Raw genomic sequence first — 23,417 nt, forward strand, 5'->3', positions numbered from 1 at the left:
ACGGTTGTACGTGTTACTTTGTTTTATTCTACAAAATACATATTTAAAAAAAATTGATTGAATTCATTAAATTATTTAATTGAATTAGGTTAGGATTAACTCAATATTTTATGTAAATATAAAATTCATGATAAAACTTAAGAAAGGACTTCAAGTTAAGTTTAATTTTTTAAAAACGTACTTTAATCCAAAATAATAAAAATGTTCGAAAGGAATATTAATTCATTGATAATTATTGTCTTAAGCGTGTTTATTATAATATTGAATTTTACTTACTAGACAAAAGAGTTGATATGATAAGTTAAATATTTGTTAAATATTTACGTGTTATTATCAAAAATATTGAGATAGATATTTTCCTAGATTAAGGCCCCGTTTGGATTTGGTAGACATTTTTTAAAAAAAAGCACTTTTTTAAGCTATAATTTTTGGCTTTTAAAAAAGCTCTAATTTTGACTTAAAAAAGTGCTTATTTAATCACTTTTCTGGTCAGCCAAACACTTTATTAAATGAAAAGTACTTAAAAAAGTGCTTTTTTGGCCTGACTTTTGAAACCAAACGGGGCCTAAATATTATCTTGATAAGGAATTTATGTGTATTATGATGATTAAATATTATAAAGATATATTTAAAAGAGTCATGGTTGTTTTCTAATTAATTTGTTTAGGATTATACAAGAAAATTCTTTCCATGCTTGGACTCTCATCTATAAGAAAGAGTTTCTCCGCACAAACGAGACGCGAACTTCAGAGGAGAATTCATAAAGCGTTCAAAGAAAATCACATTGAAAAATTCGAAGATTTTGAAGAAATTTTGTAGTCGTCGTTGTTGTTGTCCCCGTGTTGTTGTTAGTGTTGAAGACATCGGAGACAGTACTTAATGCATAGTGTTGTTCGATGATTTTTGTTGTTATTCAATTTAGGTTTAGGAGAGTTGCATCTGATTTATTTTATACTCTGATTATTTAGGATGCAAAGTTTGATTTTTCAACTTGTTGAGAAATTTAGGATTTCATATTGTTCATAAAATCACTAATATTACTTTGCAAGACTGATCTACACGTTTCTAGTGATATTTAGTCCTTAGACATCATCACGAATATTCTTTACTCGTGCATAATAATCTCTGTTCTTATTTATTTTTGTTAATTATTCGTGTTTTATTAATTCTGCAGTATATTGTCTCTGGTGTTGTAACACCGTAGACAACATGATATCTACACAAATTTAAGATAAACTGCAATTATACCTTTGAAGTGGCATCATGAGCCAACTCTTGACTCTTACTAAGAAAGATTCTGTTTATTTTTATTTTGCAGGTTTATCATGGATGTGCCGGTTGCTGACACCACATTCTGACCGTCGGATTTCAATAAGTCAGATTTATGTGAAGATTCAATTTTCTTGATCATCCAAAAGTTTGAAAATTATTTAAAGAAGAAAAAAGACAAAAAGAAAGTTGAACAACAATTAAGCACCCTAATTTTCCTGCTCCTGAAAATCTGTTAACGGTGTCACCTACTCGAGGACTGTCTCGAACAAGGTATATTGTTAATAATCAATCTAATACTAAAATTTTTGATTATGTACAATGCAGAGAATGCAATGGATATGGACACCATGCAACGACAACACGTGAACAAAGGTATGACTGTTTCTTCGAGTGATGATGACATTGATAGAGATCAAGAACAGAATGATGAAGAAGATCATACCTCCCTGACTGCATTGTTGAAAACAAAAAGGTGTTTTCAAGTCAACCCACTGGGTGTTGCCTCTGGTGTTGCAACACCAAGCCGCAACATCAGTGAAAAATCAGTTCGCTTTAATACATCTACTCTTGATAATTTTGGTGATCAGGAAGCTGTCGGTAATGATATAACTCTAGAGTGTGTACAAAAAATTTATGAGAAGTTATATGTTGATTGGATTACACGGAACAAGTTGAAAACAACTCTCTCTAGAGTACTATCTTGATTGTAGCCGTCGTTGCTACTGTCCAATTGTTGTCGTTGGTATTGAAGACATCGTTGACAATACTTAGTACACAGTGTTGTTCAACGATTTTTGTTGTTCTTCAATTTAGGCTTACGGGAGTTGCATCTGATTTGTTATATACTATGATTATTTAGGACGTAATTTTGATTTCTTAATTTGTTAAGAAATTTAAGATTTAATTTTTTTTTCACAAAATCACTAGTATTAATATTGATCTACACTTTTTCAGTGATATTTAGCCCTAAGGCGGGTCGCATGATTATACTTTACTCGTGCAAAATTATCTCTGATTTTATTTATTTTTTTGTTAATTATTCGTGTTTTATTAATTCCGCTGCATATTGTCTCTGATACTATTGACACTATAGACAATACGATATTTACACGAATTTAAGATAAATCACAATTATACCTTTCAGTGTTAAAATAGTTATTTTAATTATCTATAAAAAATTAACCCAATCAAAATTTATGAATATTTATAAAATAATTATTTACTAATACAATTATTATTAAAAATTTTAAAACATCAATAAAGTTTTAGCAATGGGGGCGCACATAAAAGTGTCAAGATAATTATTTTAATTTATTTTTCCTGATTATTCCGCATTATTGTTATGTATGCGTACAATAATATAATTATATATCGTAATTAGTTTATTTCCTCGCTGTGGTTCTTCTGCTATATTAAATTAAATAGTCTTCTTTTTAGTAATGATATAACATTTTCTTTCTAAGATAATAATTATCTTAGCTACCGTTTGGTTCAAGTGATATGATAAATAATATATAGATAAGTAATATAAAATAATATAAAATAAATAAAAATGATAGTTAATGTAATATTTGATTTGATTGATATATTATAATTTATTTGATTTGATTGATTAAATTTTATATAAAAATGATAAATTACTATTTTATTTTTTAAAAAATAAATAAAATATGAATAATATTATTTATAAGTGTAATATAGTAATTTAAATTCAATGATTTGATTGATGCAATATAAATGATTAATAATTTGATTGACTCATATATGTTGACTTAATCGGATGGCTAAGAATATATCTGGAGTTTAGAACTCATCCAACGGCTCACAGTCATTCTTTGTTATATATTAAGTAATGGAAGTTAGGTGAGTTAGTAAAAGGGATTAATCCAGCTGCTCGAGAGCATTCTTCTCATCGACAAATCCAGAAAATCGAATACTCTGAAATCGGGATAACTTGGAGATTCTCGGATTTTGAAAATCTCGGTGTATATAAGCTCAAGAAGTCATTGAAGAAAGCTGGTCTTTCTTGTTACTTCTTTTACTTAATTTCTGTAATATATGAGCGTATGTGTATTGATTGAAGTCTCGAAAAGGATTGAGACGATTGTAAACATCTTGGTGATAATAGATTTCATTGGAGTATTCCAAGAACCTTGGATGTAGGATAATTCAAAACCCGAACCAAGTAAAATTATTGTGTTCTTGATTGTGATTTGTTTATTATTGCTATTGGTTTTATTCTCAACAAATGTGTTATATATGAACTAATAATAACCGTACGTACATATCAAATAGTATATCTCGTGAGTTGTGAGAATTTTTAATCACGATTGAGAGAGAAAATATAATAATAATAATTATTATTTTTAAAAATATAATATGGGGCCCATGTGATAGTTACTATTGATTATAGGGTAAATTAGCATTCAGTCCCTGAACACAAACATATATACATGTTCAGTCTCTTGTCAGAAAAAATTTGATTAAACTCTCTAGGCCCACATCTTTTTCTCGAATGAAAATCGGTACAAAACATTGAAACTGTGGTACGAATACATGATATTCAAGCACTAATTGTTCAAGTTCGGGTATATAAAATAAGATTTTGAGTATAAAATTAACTTGAACACCTTTATTAATATGAACTTGCAACATATATGTTTGAATACTCAAAAATCATAGAAAGTCGAAACAAAACATTGAAAATATGGTACGAATACATGATATTTAAGGACTAATTATTCAAGACCGAGTATAAAAAAAAAATAAGATTTTGAGCATAAAACCTTACCATATTTATGAATATCAATATTTTTAATTACTCAAAAATCATATATTTGTACCAGATCTAATACATTTGATACTAAAATACCATATATTAATATTGTATTTCTGATATTTTGTACCGTTTTCTTCCAAAGAAGGCAATGGTTCATTAATATCAATATTTATTTACATATTTAAGTATTCAAAAATCATACGTTTGTACAATATTTGAAACAGTTGATACTCGAATATCATGTATTAGTATCATATTTTCAAAGTTTTGTACCGAATTTCATCCGAAAAAATTATGTGAGTCCAGGAAGTTTAAACAATATTTTTTCTGACAAGAGATTGAGAATTAATTTATGATTGGGTTTAGGGACTGATAGCTAATTTACCGTTGATTATATGTTGAAATAGGTTATAGGTACTTGAAAAAAGAAAAGAAATAGGTTATATCTAGGTAAACTAGTGTTTGACCAATTGGGAAGGCTAAAAAACTTGGGAGTATTGTTAAAAATTTTAATATCATCTTATTGTCATTTTTTGGAAAAAAAAAATGTTCTAAATCCTTGCCATGCCTCTCTCGTTATCTACTGTTTTTTTAATGACAATATCAGAAAGGCATTAAATTGCGTACCAATCGTTACGAGACTATCTAAATTTATAGTAATTCTATTATAATATGTCGGCGCTTGTATGTGATGCGTGCATATATATATATATATATATATACATATATATATATTTATATTTTATGTTAATTAATTTTCATGTTATTTTTAGAACTCACATTATGATGCATTAGATTTCAAAAGTTTAAAAATGATTACTATCTAATATAAAAATTTAAAAATACTAATAAAGATAACGAGTGTCATTTTGATTTTATTATTATTATTTGTTTACAACCATAAAAATGCGGGATCGATGTCATAGAAGTTGATACGTAAAGTGTTTCTTAGTTTAAAACTTCGTTTTATTTTATATGTCGACTGATGCACACAATACAAAAGGACTCGGAACTTACACAAAATCACATGGTAGTCCATGGGGCCACTACAACTTTAAATTCTTACAAACACAAGCACGGACTTCTCGTAAATTAATTACTTCGGAAAGACAATTTTATTGGGGGAGTGGGATATCCGCAAGATCCTCTCTAAATGGAACTTGCTGCATTTCAACTCGTCCACTAGCGCTCAAGTGTCCACCCTCCATTTGGGTTTGGGTCACCGGGTCGAACTTCGTCGGCTCGATGAACGTGACGACCTTGTCTTTTCGGAACATCAGATAGATCACCGATATTATGTAGATCGCCATGAGTGGAAATACTAAGATTCCAACGAACACATTCCCCACTCTAGGCAAACTATTGTGGGTAATCCAACCCACAAATGCTGTGATCAGATAGTAGATGTTGATGCCTATGATTCCCAGCCCCAATATCCATGATATCACGATAATCTGTCATTTTAATTATATGAAATTAATGATTCGGTTGATTAAAATTGTAGAAAATCATCTCACAAAAAATAATAGAAACACATGCATGCATGTAATTATACCAGCTAGTAGCTAGTATGATAAACTTACGTAGATGGAATTCTTGTGAGGTCCCATCTTGGTGGATGTGCTACTGAATTTAAGGAGCGGAATAAGAGCGAAGGGAAGTTCGAAAGATAGTATCATCTGCATAAGAAATATTTTTCATGAAATATATTAATATAATTTTAATTAGAAGATTATATAATTTAAGACACTTTTATAATTGTGCAATATTAAATTATGGGTATTAACCGATGCAATGACGATTAATCGGCCAGATGCGTGAGATCCTCCGACGATTGAAACAACTAGACTGGGAGTTATAGCAATGCACCTCGTTACCAAATTTCTAAGCCATGTTTTCATCTTCATATCCAAGAAACCCTGAATGGATCAATTAATCAAAGTGAGATATTAAGTATCTTTAATTCTTACAATAGTCGTAAGTATATTATACGCATTGCTAACCAATCTACGAATTTCTTGTCGTGAGCATTGAGGGAGAGACATATACACCACTAATTAAAATAGTTGAATTATATTTTTTCCTAAAAACGTGAAGAAAATTATAGTAGTATATTCTTGCATGTGGTGCAGTCTTAATTTTAATTTATTCTTCTTTTTTTTGGGAAAAAATAAATAGATTTACTTGTATGTACGTACCTGCATGATGAATTGTCCCGCATAAGTGCCGGTAATGGTTGAACTTTGGCCCGAGGCCAGCAATGCAATGGCATACACAGTTGAACTTGATTTGCCCAAAACATTCTGTTATTACCACAAAAAGAAGCCGTATTATTTATTTCCATTTACTTAAAAAAAAACAATTTTGAATGAAAAAACTGGACCTTGAGCAAGAATGAAGCAGAATTGAGTGTTAAATCCTGGCAAATATCTGTATTATCATCAGATAGATTATCGGCCGAGCAAACCGCGCCTGATACAGAAATGACTGCGACGTTGATCAAAAACGCTACAAAGAGCGCAAATCCACTCTCGATCAAAAAGTATCGACATGCATCCTGTCATTGAAATATATCCATTGTTAAATACGAAAATGCATGTTTATTTTAAAGCAACACTAATCCTGGTGATATGTTCATATGCATACGTATATACACAATTTAAGTAGGAACATATTCTCCTTCTATATAACCATTCAATTGATGAAGCGCTTCATAAGAAATAAATGTTTTTTTTTTATATAATTGTCACGTGTCTTCATTTGATTCACAAAGAATAAAGTTGACTTTTTTTTAAAAAAACGACTTTTGATTTTTTTGTTATTAACACAAAGAGTTGTAGTTTATCAATACATATATGTCCTATTATTTTTTCAGTGATTCCTATAAATATTGATAAATTTTTATTTTTAAATATATCATTGGGGTGATTCCTACAAATATTGATAAATTTCTATTTTTAAATATATCATTGGGGTAATGTATGTCAAACTAGGATGAGTTTATCTCAAAATAAAAGAATAGAAGGAAACTTTTACTCACGTAATGTTTTAGTTGATCGTCAGCCAAAAAATAATAATTATATGCCCCATTAGAAAAAGTTGATGATTAGATTTAATTTCATCACATCATGATACCAAATTACCAATTAGTTGAAGAAATTATTATATGCAATAAAATGTATAGTTTTTTATTTTCTTTGTTTTTTTTGTTTTTTTGGAAAAGAATTTCCAAGCTGACCTCCCCTTATTCACAACATGAATGTGATAGGGACGATAGGTTAGGTTCGTAATGACTTATTAGTTATTAATTAATGAAATAACAATAAAGTTTTCAGATATATTGACTAATTTAAGAAATGTTGTGATGAATAAAAAAAATTACTCGATCGAGTAAACTATAAAATAAAAATTTATACCTCTGTCACATATTTGGGAAAACTGTAAATTTGGTCATGCATGTTTGTCACTTTGCGATTTTGGTCATCTATATTTTCATATTTCAGTTTTAATCCTGTATGTTTCGATTTTTGGCAATTTTGGTCCTTTTTATTCGAAAATGCTTACGTGGCACTGTACACGTCAGCTTCACATCAGCACTGAATTAGTGCCACGTCGAAAAAAGGACTAAAATTGTCTAAAAATAAATATAGCGGACTAAAAGTGAAATCTGAAAATATAAAGAACTGAAATCGCAAAGTGACAAACACACATGATCAAAAAAACAATTTTCCTCACATATTTTAATGATATGTTGGTAATATTAAAAGGATTTGGATTTGTGGAAGAAGTTATTTGAAATCTATGACTAGCTAGGAGAGTAGATTTGAAATCGAAGTGAAAAAATATGCTCAATTACCACAAATGATTTAAAATTCTTCATTTTAATTTTGAATCAAAATTATTACAATAAATTTGAGACGTGTATTAATTGAAATCAAATCTTTCGACCTAAATGCAACCTAAACGATTAAATATTCAAGTATGAGTAACGTACGGAATTGAACAATTGGAATATATATAGTTTGTCTCCAGGATCAAACTATTTTCTATTGAGAGAATATAATAATCTATATATAAATTGGCCTTACATTGATGCCCCGGACTGAATTGGGTATCTTTCTGGAGAGGACAAGTGCAGAATGAAGGAAAAGATTATGCCTGCGTATGTATCAATAAATAAAATCAATATTAAAGTGACTAATATTTATTTTTTAAAGAAAAGAAGGATTAATTTAATTAGTAAAAAAAAACATCATATATATATATATATATATATATATATAGTACGTACGGCATGACTAGAGCCCCAAGCAGCGCAATAGCATCGGCAGTAGCACCTTGGCCTTTAAGCTTAGGCACAAACATTCCTTTCATCACATCAGCTGCCGGAGGCTTAACATAGCTCAACTCCCCGAAAAAGCACGCAGCCATCACGAATACTAAAATCGCTATCAAAAGTTCCAGCTTCCTCACCTGTTTCAACATTCAAATTCATCCATTTTATACGACGAGATTTGAATTCTTCTGACTAAACCCTTTGTAGAGATGAGCGAATACACGATTCATGATATCTCGTGGGTTTGAAATTTATTGCAATTAACTGTAACAAGGTTAAAAACGACGAAATATTGTTATATTAAGACGGATTGATTAAGACTGTGAGGATTTATAATTTTTTTTTTCCTTTAAGAAAGTTGTTTTAAACTTAGAATTTTTATTTATTTGTTCTTAGCTTTAATTGACGTTTTCCTGCAACATGTTCTTGTTATTTGAAGGCACGGTTAATGCCATCTAAATTGTTTACATATGTTTGTTGCAAGTGGTGTACAAAAACAAGACAGACTCAACTCAAGCGTCCATTATATTTATTTTATATACCGAAAGTGGTTCGTATTATTCTTATCGTTATACTCCCTCCGTCTCAAATACATAGTCTTACTTTTTATTTCACACAGATTAAGAATAAATTATTGGGAAAGTAAATTTTATACAAACTTCCTATTTTATTCCTATTTAATGTATTAAAAAATGATTGCACAATTTTCAATGTGTAGTTAATAGGGGTATATTAATAAATGAGTGTACAAAAAAATTACTAAATATGATATATGACTATGTATTTGAAACAAGCAAAAAAGGAAACGTGGACTATATAATTGAAACGCAGGGAGTATTTAATTTCACTTGCAGCATACATCGGTTTTTGAGATGAAGCCCGTTCAATTGCATGCATTCTGATATTTGATACTGTGGGCATTTAATATGTAAAAAAAAAAAAACAAACAAACTTACATAAATACAATATCTTGTAAGTTCATATTAAATTATACATAAACATAGTCAGAGAGACTGAAAATTTTGTGTTCAAAAAACTTATGTAAACGTAAAAGTAACTTATTCAATAACATAATGATATATTAATTAATTATATATTGTCAGTCTCGATATATATATATATAGTTAGAATTTCCAATGTTAATTTCTAATAAATTCAAGTTATTATAAGAATTCTTCTACCTTGGATAAGATAATCAATTCAATTCAATAGATAATGCCAAACTTAAAAAAAGATTAATTAATTAAATTAACCGGCCAACTAGCAGTAATTAAACATTCAGATGATAGGACGTACATATTTGCTCAGGACACCGGGTGAATTTCATCCGATGCAATATTTACCGTCCAAACAGCTTGGACCCCACATAATTATATGGGGCCCGGGCTCCTATTCATGGGGCCCGGCACTCATAGCACTTCCCCTTTTATATATGTATAATAATAAGTACATATATATATAAGATAAACGAGTTAAATTAATTTTGGAGCACGACTTTCAATAATATAATTCCCTATTTTATTAGACTTCAATATTGAAATGTTCTTCCTACCATGAATTAAATACAAGTACTATATATATATATAATTAGTTGTCATTTTCACTTTGTCCTAAATTTCTGATTAATTCTAAACTTACCCCAAATCTTTGGAGTCCGATCAAGAGCAGCGTGCTGCAGCCGGTGCACAGCACCCCAGCCCAAACTGGAATATGAAACAATATGTTGAGAGCAAAAGCCGTCCCAATCACTGCATGTCCAAAATCAAATATCATTTGTCACAAGGATTCATTTCTTTTCTGTAAATAGCTTACTTTCCTCTGGAAATATTTCCATTTCATGTCACAACTTAAAAACGGGGAAAGAGGCCAAAAACCATGCACATACACTCAACACTTTCTTTTTTGGAGGGCATACACTCAACATTTTCAATTATTATAAAACTTATAAAATTAAAGATATATATATATGAAAGAAGTTATGTAAATTTAATCATTACAAGTACTTATGCAAAAGTACCTTCCGGAATGTCTGCGGCTATGACGGCAACCTCGGCCAATAACCATAGACAATATTTCACCAGCGGCGGATACTCCGATTTGCATAACTCAGACAGGTGTTGCCCTACAGATTAAAATAAAATCTAAAACTCAAAAAAAAAAATTGGGGAACTTGGGATTCAGTCCCTACATTCAATAATCACTTAAGATTCAATTGTCTCATTGGTCCCACATTTTTTTATGTATAAAATTTGGTATAAAATATTAAATATGTGGTACTAAGATATGATATTTTAGTACTAACTGTTTTAGATTTGGTACAAAAATTATGATTTTGAGTATAACATTGGAACAAATGAAACTTTTTTTGAATTAAGGAGTGCAGAAAAAAAAAATTTGACAGGGACTGAATCTTAAAAAAACTTATGGAATGGGGACTGAATCCTATTAACTCAAAAAAGGGAAATCTGTTTATTCGTTTATTTGTTTGTTTGTTTTTTTACGAAATCATGTGTATATATATATATATATATATATATATATATAATGTTAAATTAAATATCAAGTCATGATATATACATATATAATTAATTCCTGAAATTTGATCACCTGTGCTAACTCCAAGATTTGCAGCAAGAGATTGAATTATGAGAGCAAAGATCAATCCGACAAGGACCACCCATAGTAACTGCAAATTCATAAATAATATACAAACATTAATTAAGATGTGTCGATGTATTTATTTTATTTTATATATTTAGAATATATATGTGCATGTGTGTATTTATTTGAATACCAATAATAGTACAAAATATATATATATCCAGAGTACAGATCCAGTTGACTCATTACTTCATATCTATGGTTTGCTCCAGCTTGTAAATCAGTTTCCACTGTCACGACATACAGTATAAAATTATTTTAGTTAACAAGTAAAATAATAATTATTATAATTAAATAAAAGAGTGATCAATTCATTTGTAGCTAGGTGGCGAGACTCTTACAGTTTCCGGGATCCAGGTAAGCTAAAGAAACCAAAAAACCTGGGCCGACATATGACAAAAAGTTTCTCCATCCTGGTTTCTGCATCGTAGATTCCGAAACAATTCAAGATTCATATGTATATTTACTATTATTATTTTTTTCCCTTTTCCCACAAATTAAACCATCACTTTTAATTCATGATACAATTGTTTATTCAAATTTCTCCTCAAAATTGCCAATAAATTTTGGATTCGGCCTCCACGTAAGTTATTCTTTCAAGGCGTAGGGGCATATACCGTGGAGGACATTTGGAGAAGACCTCCAAACACAAATGTCCATCCTTGTAGGTAGGACATTTGTGCTGAGTAGGAAATAAATTTAGCTTTTTAAATTAATTGTAATTGTCATCACGGTGTAGCCGTTATAAAATAATGTTGGTAATTATTTTTTGAATGAAAAATAAATTAAGAGTAATAAAATATCAGTGAGGTCTACAAATGTTTGGTTTGTAGGATATTTGATTGTGGAATGTGAGATATTTGAAATGTGAGATATTTGATAGATGATGTGGCAAGATAGACCCACAAATATTTGGTAGAAATGTTAGTATTGTTGTGGATGCCCTAAGATTGCACTGAAAATTATTCCTGGAATTTCTTTGACGAAATAGCAAAGCAAAAGTAGAAATTAAAATTGAGAAGAAGATATATATAGAAATTTTCAGATGTCCAACCAATGATTTCAACTCGTTTTCGATAACTAAAACTCGTTACCGTGTTTTAGTGATGCGAAAAATAAAAAAAAAACTAAAACCCAATACCGGATTTAAGTGGTCAGGGATGAGGTGGACAAGAATAGTTGTGCAACTGAAAATTGCTCTTTATATATATATATATTAAACTTAAATGTGGAGAGAAAGAGAGAGAGGACTGAGGAGAAAGGTACCGGATGCGCATGATATTCTTCTTCACCATCGAAACCTTTGCGGTCGGAGCTCACGCCGCCGGCGGGCGGCGTCTCCGCCACCGAAACCACCCGGCCGTTGATGTTCCTCCCGCCACTTTGCAGCTGATCTTCTTGTTGCAAGCTTGCCATTCTCTGATATAACAATTTTAATTTTCTATATTTTGTTTTTCCCGAAATATTTTTAATTTATTTGTTTTAGTGGCATGGCGTTTATTTATAGCTCATGGGAATATAATACCGCCTGTTCAAAAACGTTCTCCCCTTTCTGTTTGTTTAGTTCATTTACTCATTTTCTGGAGTAAAGGGAATTAATTAATTTTTTTATAATTTTTTTTTAAATAAGGATTTTTGACGGGATTCTTAGAGTTTTACTATACATTACCAATTGCTGTTCAAAACTTTAATAAATTAATTAAGAAATTTACTTTACTTTATTGACCAAGACCACCTTATATTGATATAATCCAAGGATGATTAATAAGACGTACGATCTCATCCATTTAGGGAGTGTTTGCAATAGATTGTGCTTTTTTTAGAAGTGATTAATTCATAAATTATAAAAATTTAAAAAAAATCAAAAGTTGGTAGTGTTTGAAAACATATTTGAAAATCTAAAAATCAAAGTTGGGTAGTGTTTGATAAATAAGTAATTATAGTGATTTTAACAATGACCTTCTTATTAGAATCACTTTTGGAGAATAAAAATCACCACATGACTAGATTTTGGATTTTAATTAAGTTAATCATAAGCTAACACACAATCTAGGTTTAAGAAACACACAAAAATGATTTTTTTAAGCAAAAAGCTAACAATTTTTTTTTTAGTGATTGCAAACACTCCCTTAATTTATTTTGACGTAAATTTAAGGGTAACATCAAAATAATACAGTTGTACATGTTACTTTGTTTTATTCTACAAAATACATATTTAAAAAATTAAATTGAATTCATTAAATTATTTAATTGGATTAGGTTAGGCAATTCAATATTTTATGTAAATATAAAATTCGTGATAAAACTTAAAACATGAATTCAAGTTAAGTTTAATTTTTGCAAATACGTTTTAACGGTTGAACCGCTCATAATCGGTCAAGAATCGGCAAAGAATCGGTTCAACCGATTTTCGCTTTTTTTTTTAATTTAAAACTTTAATTTAATATTTCATTATATATATAATAGATTATTATTTGTAATTTTTACATCGCTAAAAATATTATTTTAGTATTATTAAAGTTTTTTTAATTAATTTATTTACTTTTAAAAATATATATAACTATGATTAATATTTTAAATATATTTATATCGTTATTTATTTTTCAAACAAGGATAAATATTTTTTTTTTGTCTATTTATATACATCTTTTAAGTTTTAAAATTTAAACTATATTATTAATTATATTATAATATGAATGGTTTTTCGGTCCGACCGTCCGGTTAAAACGGTTCGACCGGTTGGACCATTTTTTTAGATAAACCGGTTCGATCACCTGTCCGGTTATGAAAATATTGCAAGTAACCCAATCAAAATTTTAAATAATTATTCACTAATTAAATTATTATTAAAATTGTTTAAACATTAATAAAGGTTTAGCAATGAAACATAAAATTTTTTAAGATAATTATTTTAATTTATTTTTCCTGATTATTCCGCATTCTTTGTTATGTATGCATAAAATAATATAATTATATATGATGATCAGTTTATTTCCTCGTTGTGGTTCTTCTGATATATGAAATTAAATAGTCTTATTTTTATTAATGATGATATAATATTTTCTTCTAAGATAATAATTATCTTAATGTAAATATAAAATTTAATTTTATTATATTAGTATATCAAGTGAGTTGTAAGAACTTTTAATCCCAGTTGAGAGAGAGAAGACAATAATAATAATAATTATTATTTTTAAAAATATAATCTGGGGCCCCATGTGATAGTTACTATTGATTATATATTTATATGCTGAAATAGGTTATAGGTACAGTGTTTGACCAATTGTGAAGGCTAAAAAAATTGGGAGTACTGTAAAAAATTTTAATATCAACCTCATTGTCAATTATTTCAAGAGGGAAAAAAAAATAGCTCTTAATCCCTGGTTATGGGAGGATAATTGAGGAGTCAACCCTCGCCATGCCTCTCTCGTTATGATTTATCTATTTTTTTAATGACATTATCCGAAAGACATTAAATTACATACGAATCGTTATGATAATATCTAATTTCTAGTACTTCAATAGTTCTATTATAATATATTAGCGTCTCTTACACTCGATGCATGCATATACATATATTTTTATTTTAATAATTAATTTTTATGTTATTTTTAGAACTCAAATGATGAATTAGATTTCAAAAGTTTAAGAGTAAGAAGTGAGAACTATCTAGCTAATCTAAAAAATTTAAAATATAAACAAAGATAGCGAATGTCATTTTGATAAATAAGATAACATCTAATGGCTAAAAAAAGGAGACCATATAAAATGATTAATTTTTCTAATAATTTTATTTTTTTAAGGAATTGAGTTAGGATATCATCTCAAATTTCATCAATTAATTGAAAGTTAGTTAATTAAAAGTTTTCATCTATAATAATATAGTGTAAGATATAATTTTATTATTTTCTACGTTTTGTATATATATTATATGGTCCTCGTTAAAATATCACTTGTATCTATACCATACTATTATATAAATTATAATGTAACGATTATATTGATCATCATTTTAATGGATGAGCGAAAACTATACTGTGAAATTTTGACTGTTTAAACAACGTTATCGTGAATGGGGGTGATGCAATGAGTGACAACATTGGGAAAGGAACAAGAAGCTAAGAATCACGCTGTCCGGATCGGAACAAGTGTGGTGTTATTTTGTTTACAGTAATATTTAACGATAATGAATAAAGTCACGTTTTTATTTGATTGGATTTGTTTGTTTGTTTATACATAAAATAAAATAAAATAAAATAAATCACATCAATTAATTGTTCGGTATTAATGGTAACACTCATATTATTAACTCAATCTGTGAACTAAATTTAAAGATGAACATATTGAATTAAGTCAATTTGATATATAGAAATTATTACCACAATGTATAGTTATCACATATAACAATTATATTATTTTATTTTCGCTTGTTGTTCCAGTCTAGCTAGCTAGCTAGTGACTGACTTTATTTTGTTATATTAATTACAATCAATGAACTTAGCTATGACTAGTACTCCATAGAGAAAAGGACTTTTAAATTTAAACAATTATGTAGTGTACTAAAAGAAATCAAAATCGCATTAATATAATTAATTTATGAATATTTTAAAAAATACAGTAGTTAAATCACCAAGGTGGCTAATGTCAATTTTAAAAAGGCAAATTGCATAGAAGTACCATAATACGGGTAGTTTATCTATGAAAAGAATATTCCTAATCGAAATCACCGGGATTGTCCAACAAATTAGATCAATCATTAACTAAATTGTAATTCTAAATACGAGTTAATTTTTGTTAATAATATTTTATACATCACATATCGGAAAACTTAGTTTTGTCACATATTTTAGAAAATCAATATAATAAATCAAACAAGTCACAAAATTAAAAATTTTGAAATTGTATATTATGACAAATGCTCGTCACCCTAAAATTAAAAATGAAGGGAGTGGATCATATATATTTTTTGAGTTGAGAAATGAGTTTATTACAATTAAAATCTTGAACTTGATATCTCATGATCTAAACTTGAGATCTTATTATTCGATTAATTATAAACCATCGGTTGAAAATATAAATAGCTAGTTTGAAGAAGGCATGAATGGGGCTTGGTCTAATATTTATTTAGCAAAAGAGCTAACTATTAGTTAATTAGGCCGAACTTTAGGTGGCCAATCAATTGTCAAAAATGCGTTAGCAAACCAAATTTCAACTTGGATGACTTCAAAATAACCTCATGAGTGATTTGATTTAATCAAGTGTCACTCATCCATCATCATATAATATATGTACGCGTCAACTTTCTGTGAGTTTGTGTATTTGATAAAGTGAAAAAATGCATGCATAATGCCACTGGAAAATCTTCAACTACCTCATGTTTCATTCAGATGGATAACACTTGACAAGAATGACGCCTCAATTTGTATTTAGATATATGTTTGCGTATGCCAGGTGTCAATCCCATAGGCGCCCTTCTAATTTAAATTAACTGGAAAGAATATAATTTATAAAATTCGTCCTGTTAATATGTTCAATTGTATATAACCTATTAAGATCGTGTACTTGTACCTTAATCAAGCTAGTTTAAAGGGAAGGATTGTCTAAGTTCTTAAATGTAATTTTCAAAAAATTTATCTAATTGATGTGGGGCATTGACAAAATCCTACCTCAAGTAATGAACATTTGGAGCATGAAAATATTAACGGAGGGCCCAAATATGGACGACCCAACACATAACGGTGAAACCTGTATATAATAAAAGCGTCAAGTACTTGGCAGCCTACCATGGGACAAATGCTCTGATACAATGTCAAGACGATGGGCTTAAAGTTAACTCAACATCAAAAGCTATCTCGAGAAGCAATGTCTATTCAGTCGATGTGAGACATCTTAACAAACTCACTCACGCGCACTAATGAACATCTGAAGTGTACATGAAGATATTAACTGGTGGCAAACTATGAGCAATTCAACGCATGCATAATGGTGCACCTGAGCTCTGATACTATGTTAAGATTGTGAATTTGGAATTAATTCATTCCAAAAGCTAGCTCAAATGAGAAAGATTGTATAAGTCTGTATATGCATTTTCAGGAATTTTATTTAATCGATATGTGACAATTACACACTGTAATAATAAAGAGCATATCTTTCGAGAGCTCCCAAACTTATAAACTCCAAAATTAGTTTAAAAACCTCCCATATCTTTCGGATCTACATGAGATTTTAAAAATAATTAGTATTATATATCAAGTTTGGGATGGCATAGGCCTATCTCCAAAGCATGAGAGACAAGGCTCGAATCTCCTTGTAAAAACCTCAAATTTTTTATACATTTTTTATGTTTGTTTTGGACTCATGGATTAATTGACACATATTCAATTTTTTTTTAATTGAGTCAGTTTTAATGATTGAAGTATAGTGTCTATTATTATGTCTTTATTAAATTGAATTATTTTTTTTGTTTTTATGTATTGACGTTAACCGTGGTATTTTCTATAAAACTAAAATTTACCTTTAATTAAAATTTTATTTTAACTAACTTTTTTAGTACTTAAAAAAAGGTCTAAAAAATTAGTTAAAAAATATAATTTTGATTAAATTTTAAAAATAAAATATAAAATGACACAAAAAATTAGAATTTTTATTAAGTTAAAATTTGATTTCGATAATAATGACATATCTTTGTGGCCCTCAAACAAAAATTTCTCAATTATTATTTTTTATATATATATCTCACACTAAAACAGAAAGTTTTAGGAAAATAACGACATAGACTACATTGTCAAAAAAACGAAACTAACAGTCATTGCTGGAAATTGATAGCTCTGACACTGCCGCACATTATCATCACTTAATATGTGGCTCCTCCCAAACCTTATATCTTGAATCCGCCTCTGGTTTCGTGATGAGTAATCTCCATAAAAATTTCTTAGAATATGTGCGACTGAAGGGATAAACACGCTTAGAAAACTTGTGTTGATGTAGTGAGAACAATCGTCATGGAGTAATATTTATTATGCCTCACTTGTTGACTTGTTTATTCGCATACTTGGATCAGGATGTGACACAATTGGCGACTATGCATTCAAATATTTCCTCCGCAGATTATAAATTAACTTTGGTACAATGTCATATATTCCATCCTTGTTATTCGCAAGTTGTGCAATTACTAGAGCAAGAATTGTCAAGAGCAACATTAATTATCATGCATATATGCATGTCGACCCATGCACCCATTTTTGTAGATATATGGGATATTTGGCTTTCATCGTTGGTGCCACGGTACGTACGAATTAATCTATCCCCCTTTAGACAAAATTACACATGCTTTTCTAGTGGTCGTAGGAAATAAAAAAAAAAAATTGAAGGTCGTTTTAGAAATGATTCTCAGCATCCTAATTGTGCACTAGTTTGAACACTAGCTAGTTAGCGCCCCCTTTCTACTGAAAATATGATTGCTAAAAGCCACAACAAATTTTTGTAGATTCTTATCATTCGAGTTTGTAATTTCCGTATTTATATGACATGAATATGATCTTCAGAAAAAATATAGGAAAAATAGTTTTTTTAGTCAATTAACTTGTTTAGCCTTTGGTTTTGATACATCAACTTTTAAGAGTTTGGCTTTGATATACTAATTAACTTTTAATTTTGGCAATTTTGGTCCAAGTGTCGATGTAACATCGAAAAATGCTGGCGTGATCACATTGAAAAATGATAGCTTGACATCGAAAAATGTTGACATGTGTCAAATTAACAATCACGTCAGCAGTTGGACCAAAATAAATTTTATTTTACGTACACCTAGTGTAACACCCGATATTTTAATACGTAAATTCGCATGCATAATTAGGAAATTTATTTATTTGAAATTTTAGATTATGGGTTAAATATTTATGTGAAATTATTTGTGCATGTTTTAAGTTATTTTTAAGCATTTAACCCATAATTAGTGATTTTCATGATTTATGGAAATTTAATTATTTTACCGCGTAGAGGGGACCGTGGACGGACGAGATGACAACTTTCTATCCAATTTATTTCATGAGCCTTTTAAGAGCCCAAAAATATTATTTTGAGTTTTATTTCCTCAAAATTATCAGTATTTAATTTTATATATTTTTAGGAGTCCGTTTTTATTCAAAATAAGCCAAAATAATGACTTTATCTTTAAAATTCCCTAAAATAATTATTTCGGGATTTTATTAAAGTTATCAGATTTCAATTATTATTTAGAGCTTTTAAGTTATATATTTCATATTTAAAATTTCTTATTAATATTTTTAATTATTCCAAAACTTTATTTTAATTAAAAACACCCTAATTCTACCCCCAAACCCCACGACCCAAAGCACTCAGCCGCCACCTCCTTGTTCTTCAGCCTTCCTCATCAGATAGCAATCTCCAAGGGTTCCATAGCCGAGATTTCTTCGAAGCTTCGAGTTGTTCGTCGTCCCGTCGTCCCGGAATCGTCACCTTCGCCTTTTTCTCTTCAAACATCGGTGAAAGACATGTTTTTCTTTCAAATTTTCGTACCTATCAGATATTATAGAGTGTGTATTGTGTATGCATCGAATTTTTTTAAAGTTTTCAGAAAAGGGTTCGTTTCTTTTGTTGAAGACGCACGGTTTTGGTTGTTTTGCTTGATCATGCTCACGTTTTCTTCATCCATGGTGCGTCCAGCTGCTGGTCAAGGGTCCCTAAGTCGTGTGAGAGTGGTCTGGACTTGAGTGGCTCGAGTGGTTCGAGCCAAACGAGCCCAGGTAGGTGCTGGTGCAGGATCGGGCTTGGGGGCGCAGGTCTAGGGTTTGATGGAAGGGGGCTCGGCTGCTGCGTGTGGGTTAGCATGGGGTCAGGGCTAGGGGCTGGTTCAGACCGCCCAGACGTGGGCTACGTCTGGGCGGCGGCGCTCCGGCCAGGGGCGGCCGGAAGCAGCCAAGGAGTGGCTGCTGCTCACGGCCGCAGCAGAAACGAGAATAGGGGGGCGATCGGGTTAGGGTTCCAGGTGGAGTTCCGGGTCGGGTTGGTGGTCCGGGTCAAGTCAGTGGGTCATGGGTTATGTTAGTTGGATCCGGGTCCGGGTCCGGGTTAAGTTAGTTGGGCTCGGGTATTTTTATTTTTAAGTTAATTAATAAGTTTAAGTGTTTAATTGGGCTAATTAGTTTAATTAAATTAATAGGCTATATTTAATTTTCTTAGTGGGCTTAAATAATTAATTTAAGTTGTCCACTAATTTTTATGGGCTATAGAGCTCATGGAAATTATTGGGCCAGTTTTTGGGCTTTTGGGCCCATTGAGCCGGAATAGAGTGTTATTGGGCCAGGATTGTTTTAATGGACTTTAATTAATTATTTGGGCTTAGAATAATTATTATTGGGCATAAGTATGTTAATGGGCCAGCAGTTTAGTACAACCCATGAGAAATTGCATGTGTCCTGAATATATATTTAATTATTTTTATGCATGGAAGTTATTTTTAATATTTATATGTTAGTATGAAATTAAATTAAATATATATGAAGGACACACATTTTATTTAAGTACATGCATTCATGAAATAATTTTTATGCATGATTTAATGTTTAAGGTTGAGCAAATGAAAATAGTTTTATGTTGGAAGTTGAAGTAGTGTGACAATTTAAGGGGGATTCGTCCCCATATGTGAACTATTGAAGGGCAGTTTACTGCCAATTTAAGAGGTGATTCGTCACCGACACGTACGTTGGTTTACCACGCTGATCAGTATTTAATGTATGTATGGTTACACTATGGATACGACCTTTCGATGTTAGAAAATATTTTGCTCAACAATGTTTATGTATTATTATGATATTCAAGTTTAATTTAAGTTTATGTTATGTTCATGATATTTTTAAGCATGCTCATTCATGTATATGTTATGTATTAGTATTAAAGTGATTTAAATTATTTTAAACCCTTGTTATGTTAGCATGTTGGGCCTCTAGGCTCACTACACTGATACGGTGCAGGTGAGTACGTAGAGGAGGACGTAGTACCCACCGACGGCGAGGACCTATGAGCGGACATGCAGTAACCCCGTGACCGTTGTCTGAGTCTACGTCATGTTTTAAATATTTTTATCATGTCATACATTTTATTTATTTTGCTTATGTTAGTATTTTATTAAATGTTTGACTCAGATATTTAATTTATTAAAGGTTGCATTTTATTTAAGTTATTTATTTTTAAATCTATTTATTCTGTGCATATATGTATGGGCATGCATGTACATATTTTTACTTAGTAAGTGTAAAAAAAAAAAAAAAATTCAGCATATTTGTTTATTTTTATAGAGTTAGGGTCGTTTCACCTAGTACTGGATCCATACATACATGACACACATATATTTCACCAAGATGTCCAAATTACAGGCAATGGCAAAGCCAGGATCCGAAATCCACCAAGATTAGAATCTTTTAACGAGAAACAAAAAATAATGCATAAGAATTAAAACGATGAATAAGATACTTATTCATTGTATTTTTAAAAAAACTTTTCATTAATAAGATCTTCAATAATTTTTATGGAACTCGTAAGATTTAAAAATATTTTACTAATATATATCACAATCCACATTTGTTTTCAATATGACATCATCTCAGCAACATACGATCAACGCGACGCATAATCTAATTCTAATATAAATAAAAACTTGAACGGACAAATAATTAAATTTTTTTTATGAAATCAAAAATTGCAATTCTAAAAAAAATCCTCTCATTGCAATGTAATCACTTTTAAAATAAGCAATATCACAAAGCTGAAGAAATTAATAAACGACAAGAAAAAATTTACCTTATAGAAATGAAAATATTATTTAAAAGACAGAGATTGATAGAGATGAAAGTTAAATTGAATCAATTCTAGTAGGAAGAAAAGGACGAAAAAGCCCATTTTGAAACATTTGGGCTACTTAATTTTTTTAATTGGGCTACATGTGGCTATTTAATTTTTTTAATTGGACTACTCGAGCTAATAAAATATTGGTCCTAAAATAACACAAAAAATTATTTTTAAAAAAATATGTAACAAAAAAAATTTAAAAATTTGGCCACCCGGGCCGGGCTAAAGACCGGGTGGTACATAAGGTGCCTCCGCCCTTGCTTGCATGTGGCATGATTCATCCTCTCCTACAGTTCGTCGACGCCCTAAGCTTTGAAAATCAATCGCGATTCAAATACCTTCTGTCTTGGCACTACATTACTGAAATTTGAGCGATCGGCTGAGTTTGAATGGTGTATCGATAGAAGACTCGTGTGGTTGAATTAAGTTATATTTAAATTTTTTTTAAGGAAATTAGTATTTTTAATCCATTAACTTGTCAATTTCTTGATTTTGGTCAATTAACTTTTCAAAGTTTGGTAAACTAATTTTTAGTTTTCGGCTATTTTGGTCCAACTGCTGACGTGACACTGGAAAATACTGACGTGATATCGGAAAATGTTGACGTGACACCAGAAAACGATGACATGTCAAACTGTCACGTAAGCAGTTGAATCAAAATAACCGAAAATTAAAAGTTATTGTACCAATAACAAACTTCGAAAAGTTAATGGATAAAAACCAAAAAATTGATAAGCTAATGAACCAAAATATCATTTTCCTCTTTTTGTAATGCGAATTAAATTGATTCTATTCGTTAGAGATGGGATGATTTTATGACCACTCTTTATTTGATCTGCTTCTATTTAATCCCGTCCCATAAAAAAGCACAAAACATATCTATGTATATATTTGTGATGCCCTTCTGAAAAGTACAACTCATACGAGTCATACCCCAGCTTTTAATATTCTTCATCGATCTGGATTCTGGACTTGCGTTTTTGTGGTTAAGTTTCCTTTTCTTCGAATTCTTTGTGTTGGCCTAAATCCTATGTACCAAAACGTGTGATAAATCAATTAATGGGGGTGAATATGATTTTTGTTTCACTTTTGCATTTCTTGTGAAAACACTCGTTGGTTTGAATGCTATATATAAAATAATTTTCTGTATAATTTCTGATCTCGAACAAAATGTTGGAAGAATTTATCCAAATGGCACGAAAAACTAAGGATATACTAAATAGATCATAAATTTTTTAAATGTTACCAAACCCACCTCTCCCTCAATATATGCAATCCGCAAGAAACTTCAATTAATTGCATTTTCAACAACAACCGGGGATTCCCAGTCATTAGTTAAACGAAGATGCACTTGTGATTGTGGGGAATAATGATTTGAGCTTTGAGTAAAGAATTTAGAAAAACTAGATTGGGCTACAATGTCTTAAAAAAACAAAAAGTAAGGACTGGGCTTTAGATTGAGCTACTTTGTTATTTAAATTTTTTAAAAAGCAAGATTGGACT

The 23,417-nt window shown here is 30.1% G+C and overlaps 1 protein-coding gene across 1 annotated transcript; it reads right to left on the reverse strand.

Annotated features, from left to right (window-relative positions):
* Positions 1-5,071: 5,071 nt before the first annotated feature.
* On the reverse strand, positions 5,072-12,492 carry LOC140865360 (metal transporter Nramp7.2-like). The gene is made up of 13 exons (XM_073269974.1): positions 12,315-12,492; positions 11,390-11,468; positions 11,238-11,278; positions 10,995-11,073; positions 10,405-10,509; positions 10,026-10,135; positions 8,343-8,524; positions 8,140-8,209; positions 6,435-6,608; positions 6,250-6,354; positions 5,839-5,970; positions 5,635-5,730; positions 5,072-5,505 (listed from the first exon to the last, which is right to left on the reverse strand). Exons 1-13 carry the CDS (start codon positions 12,462-12,464, stop codon positions 5,167-5,169), a joined length of 1,662 nt encoding a protein of 553 aa, XP_073126075.1. The 5' UTR covers positions 12,465-12,492; the 3' UTR covers positions 5,072-5,166.
* Positions 12,493-23,417: the final 10,925 nt, after the last annotated feature.

The sequence above is a fragment of the Henckelia pumila genome, chromosome 4, assembly GCF_033568475.1.
Source record: "Henckelia pumila isolate YLH828 chromosome 4, ASM3356847v2, whole genome shotgun sequence".
Classification (NCBI taxonomy): domain Eukaryota; kingdom Viridiplantae; phylum Streptophyta; class Magnoliopsida; order Lamiales; family Gesneriaceae; genus Henckelia; species Henckelia pumila.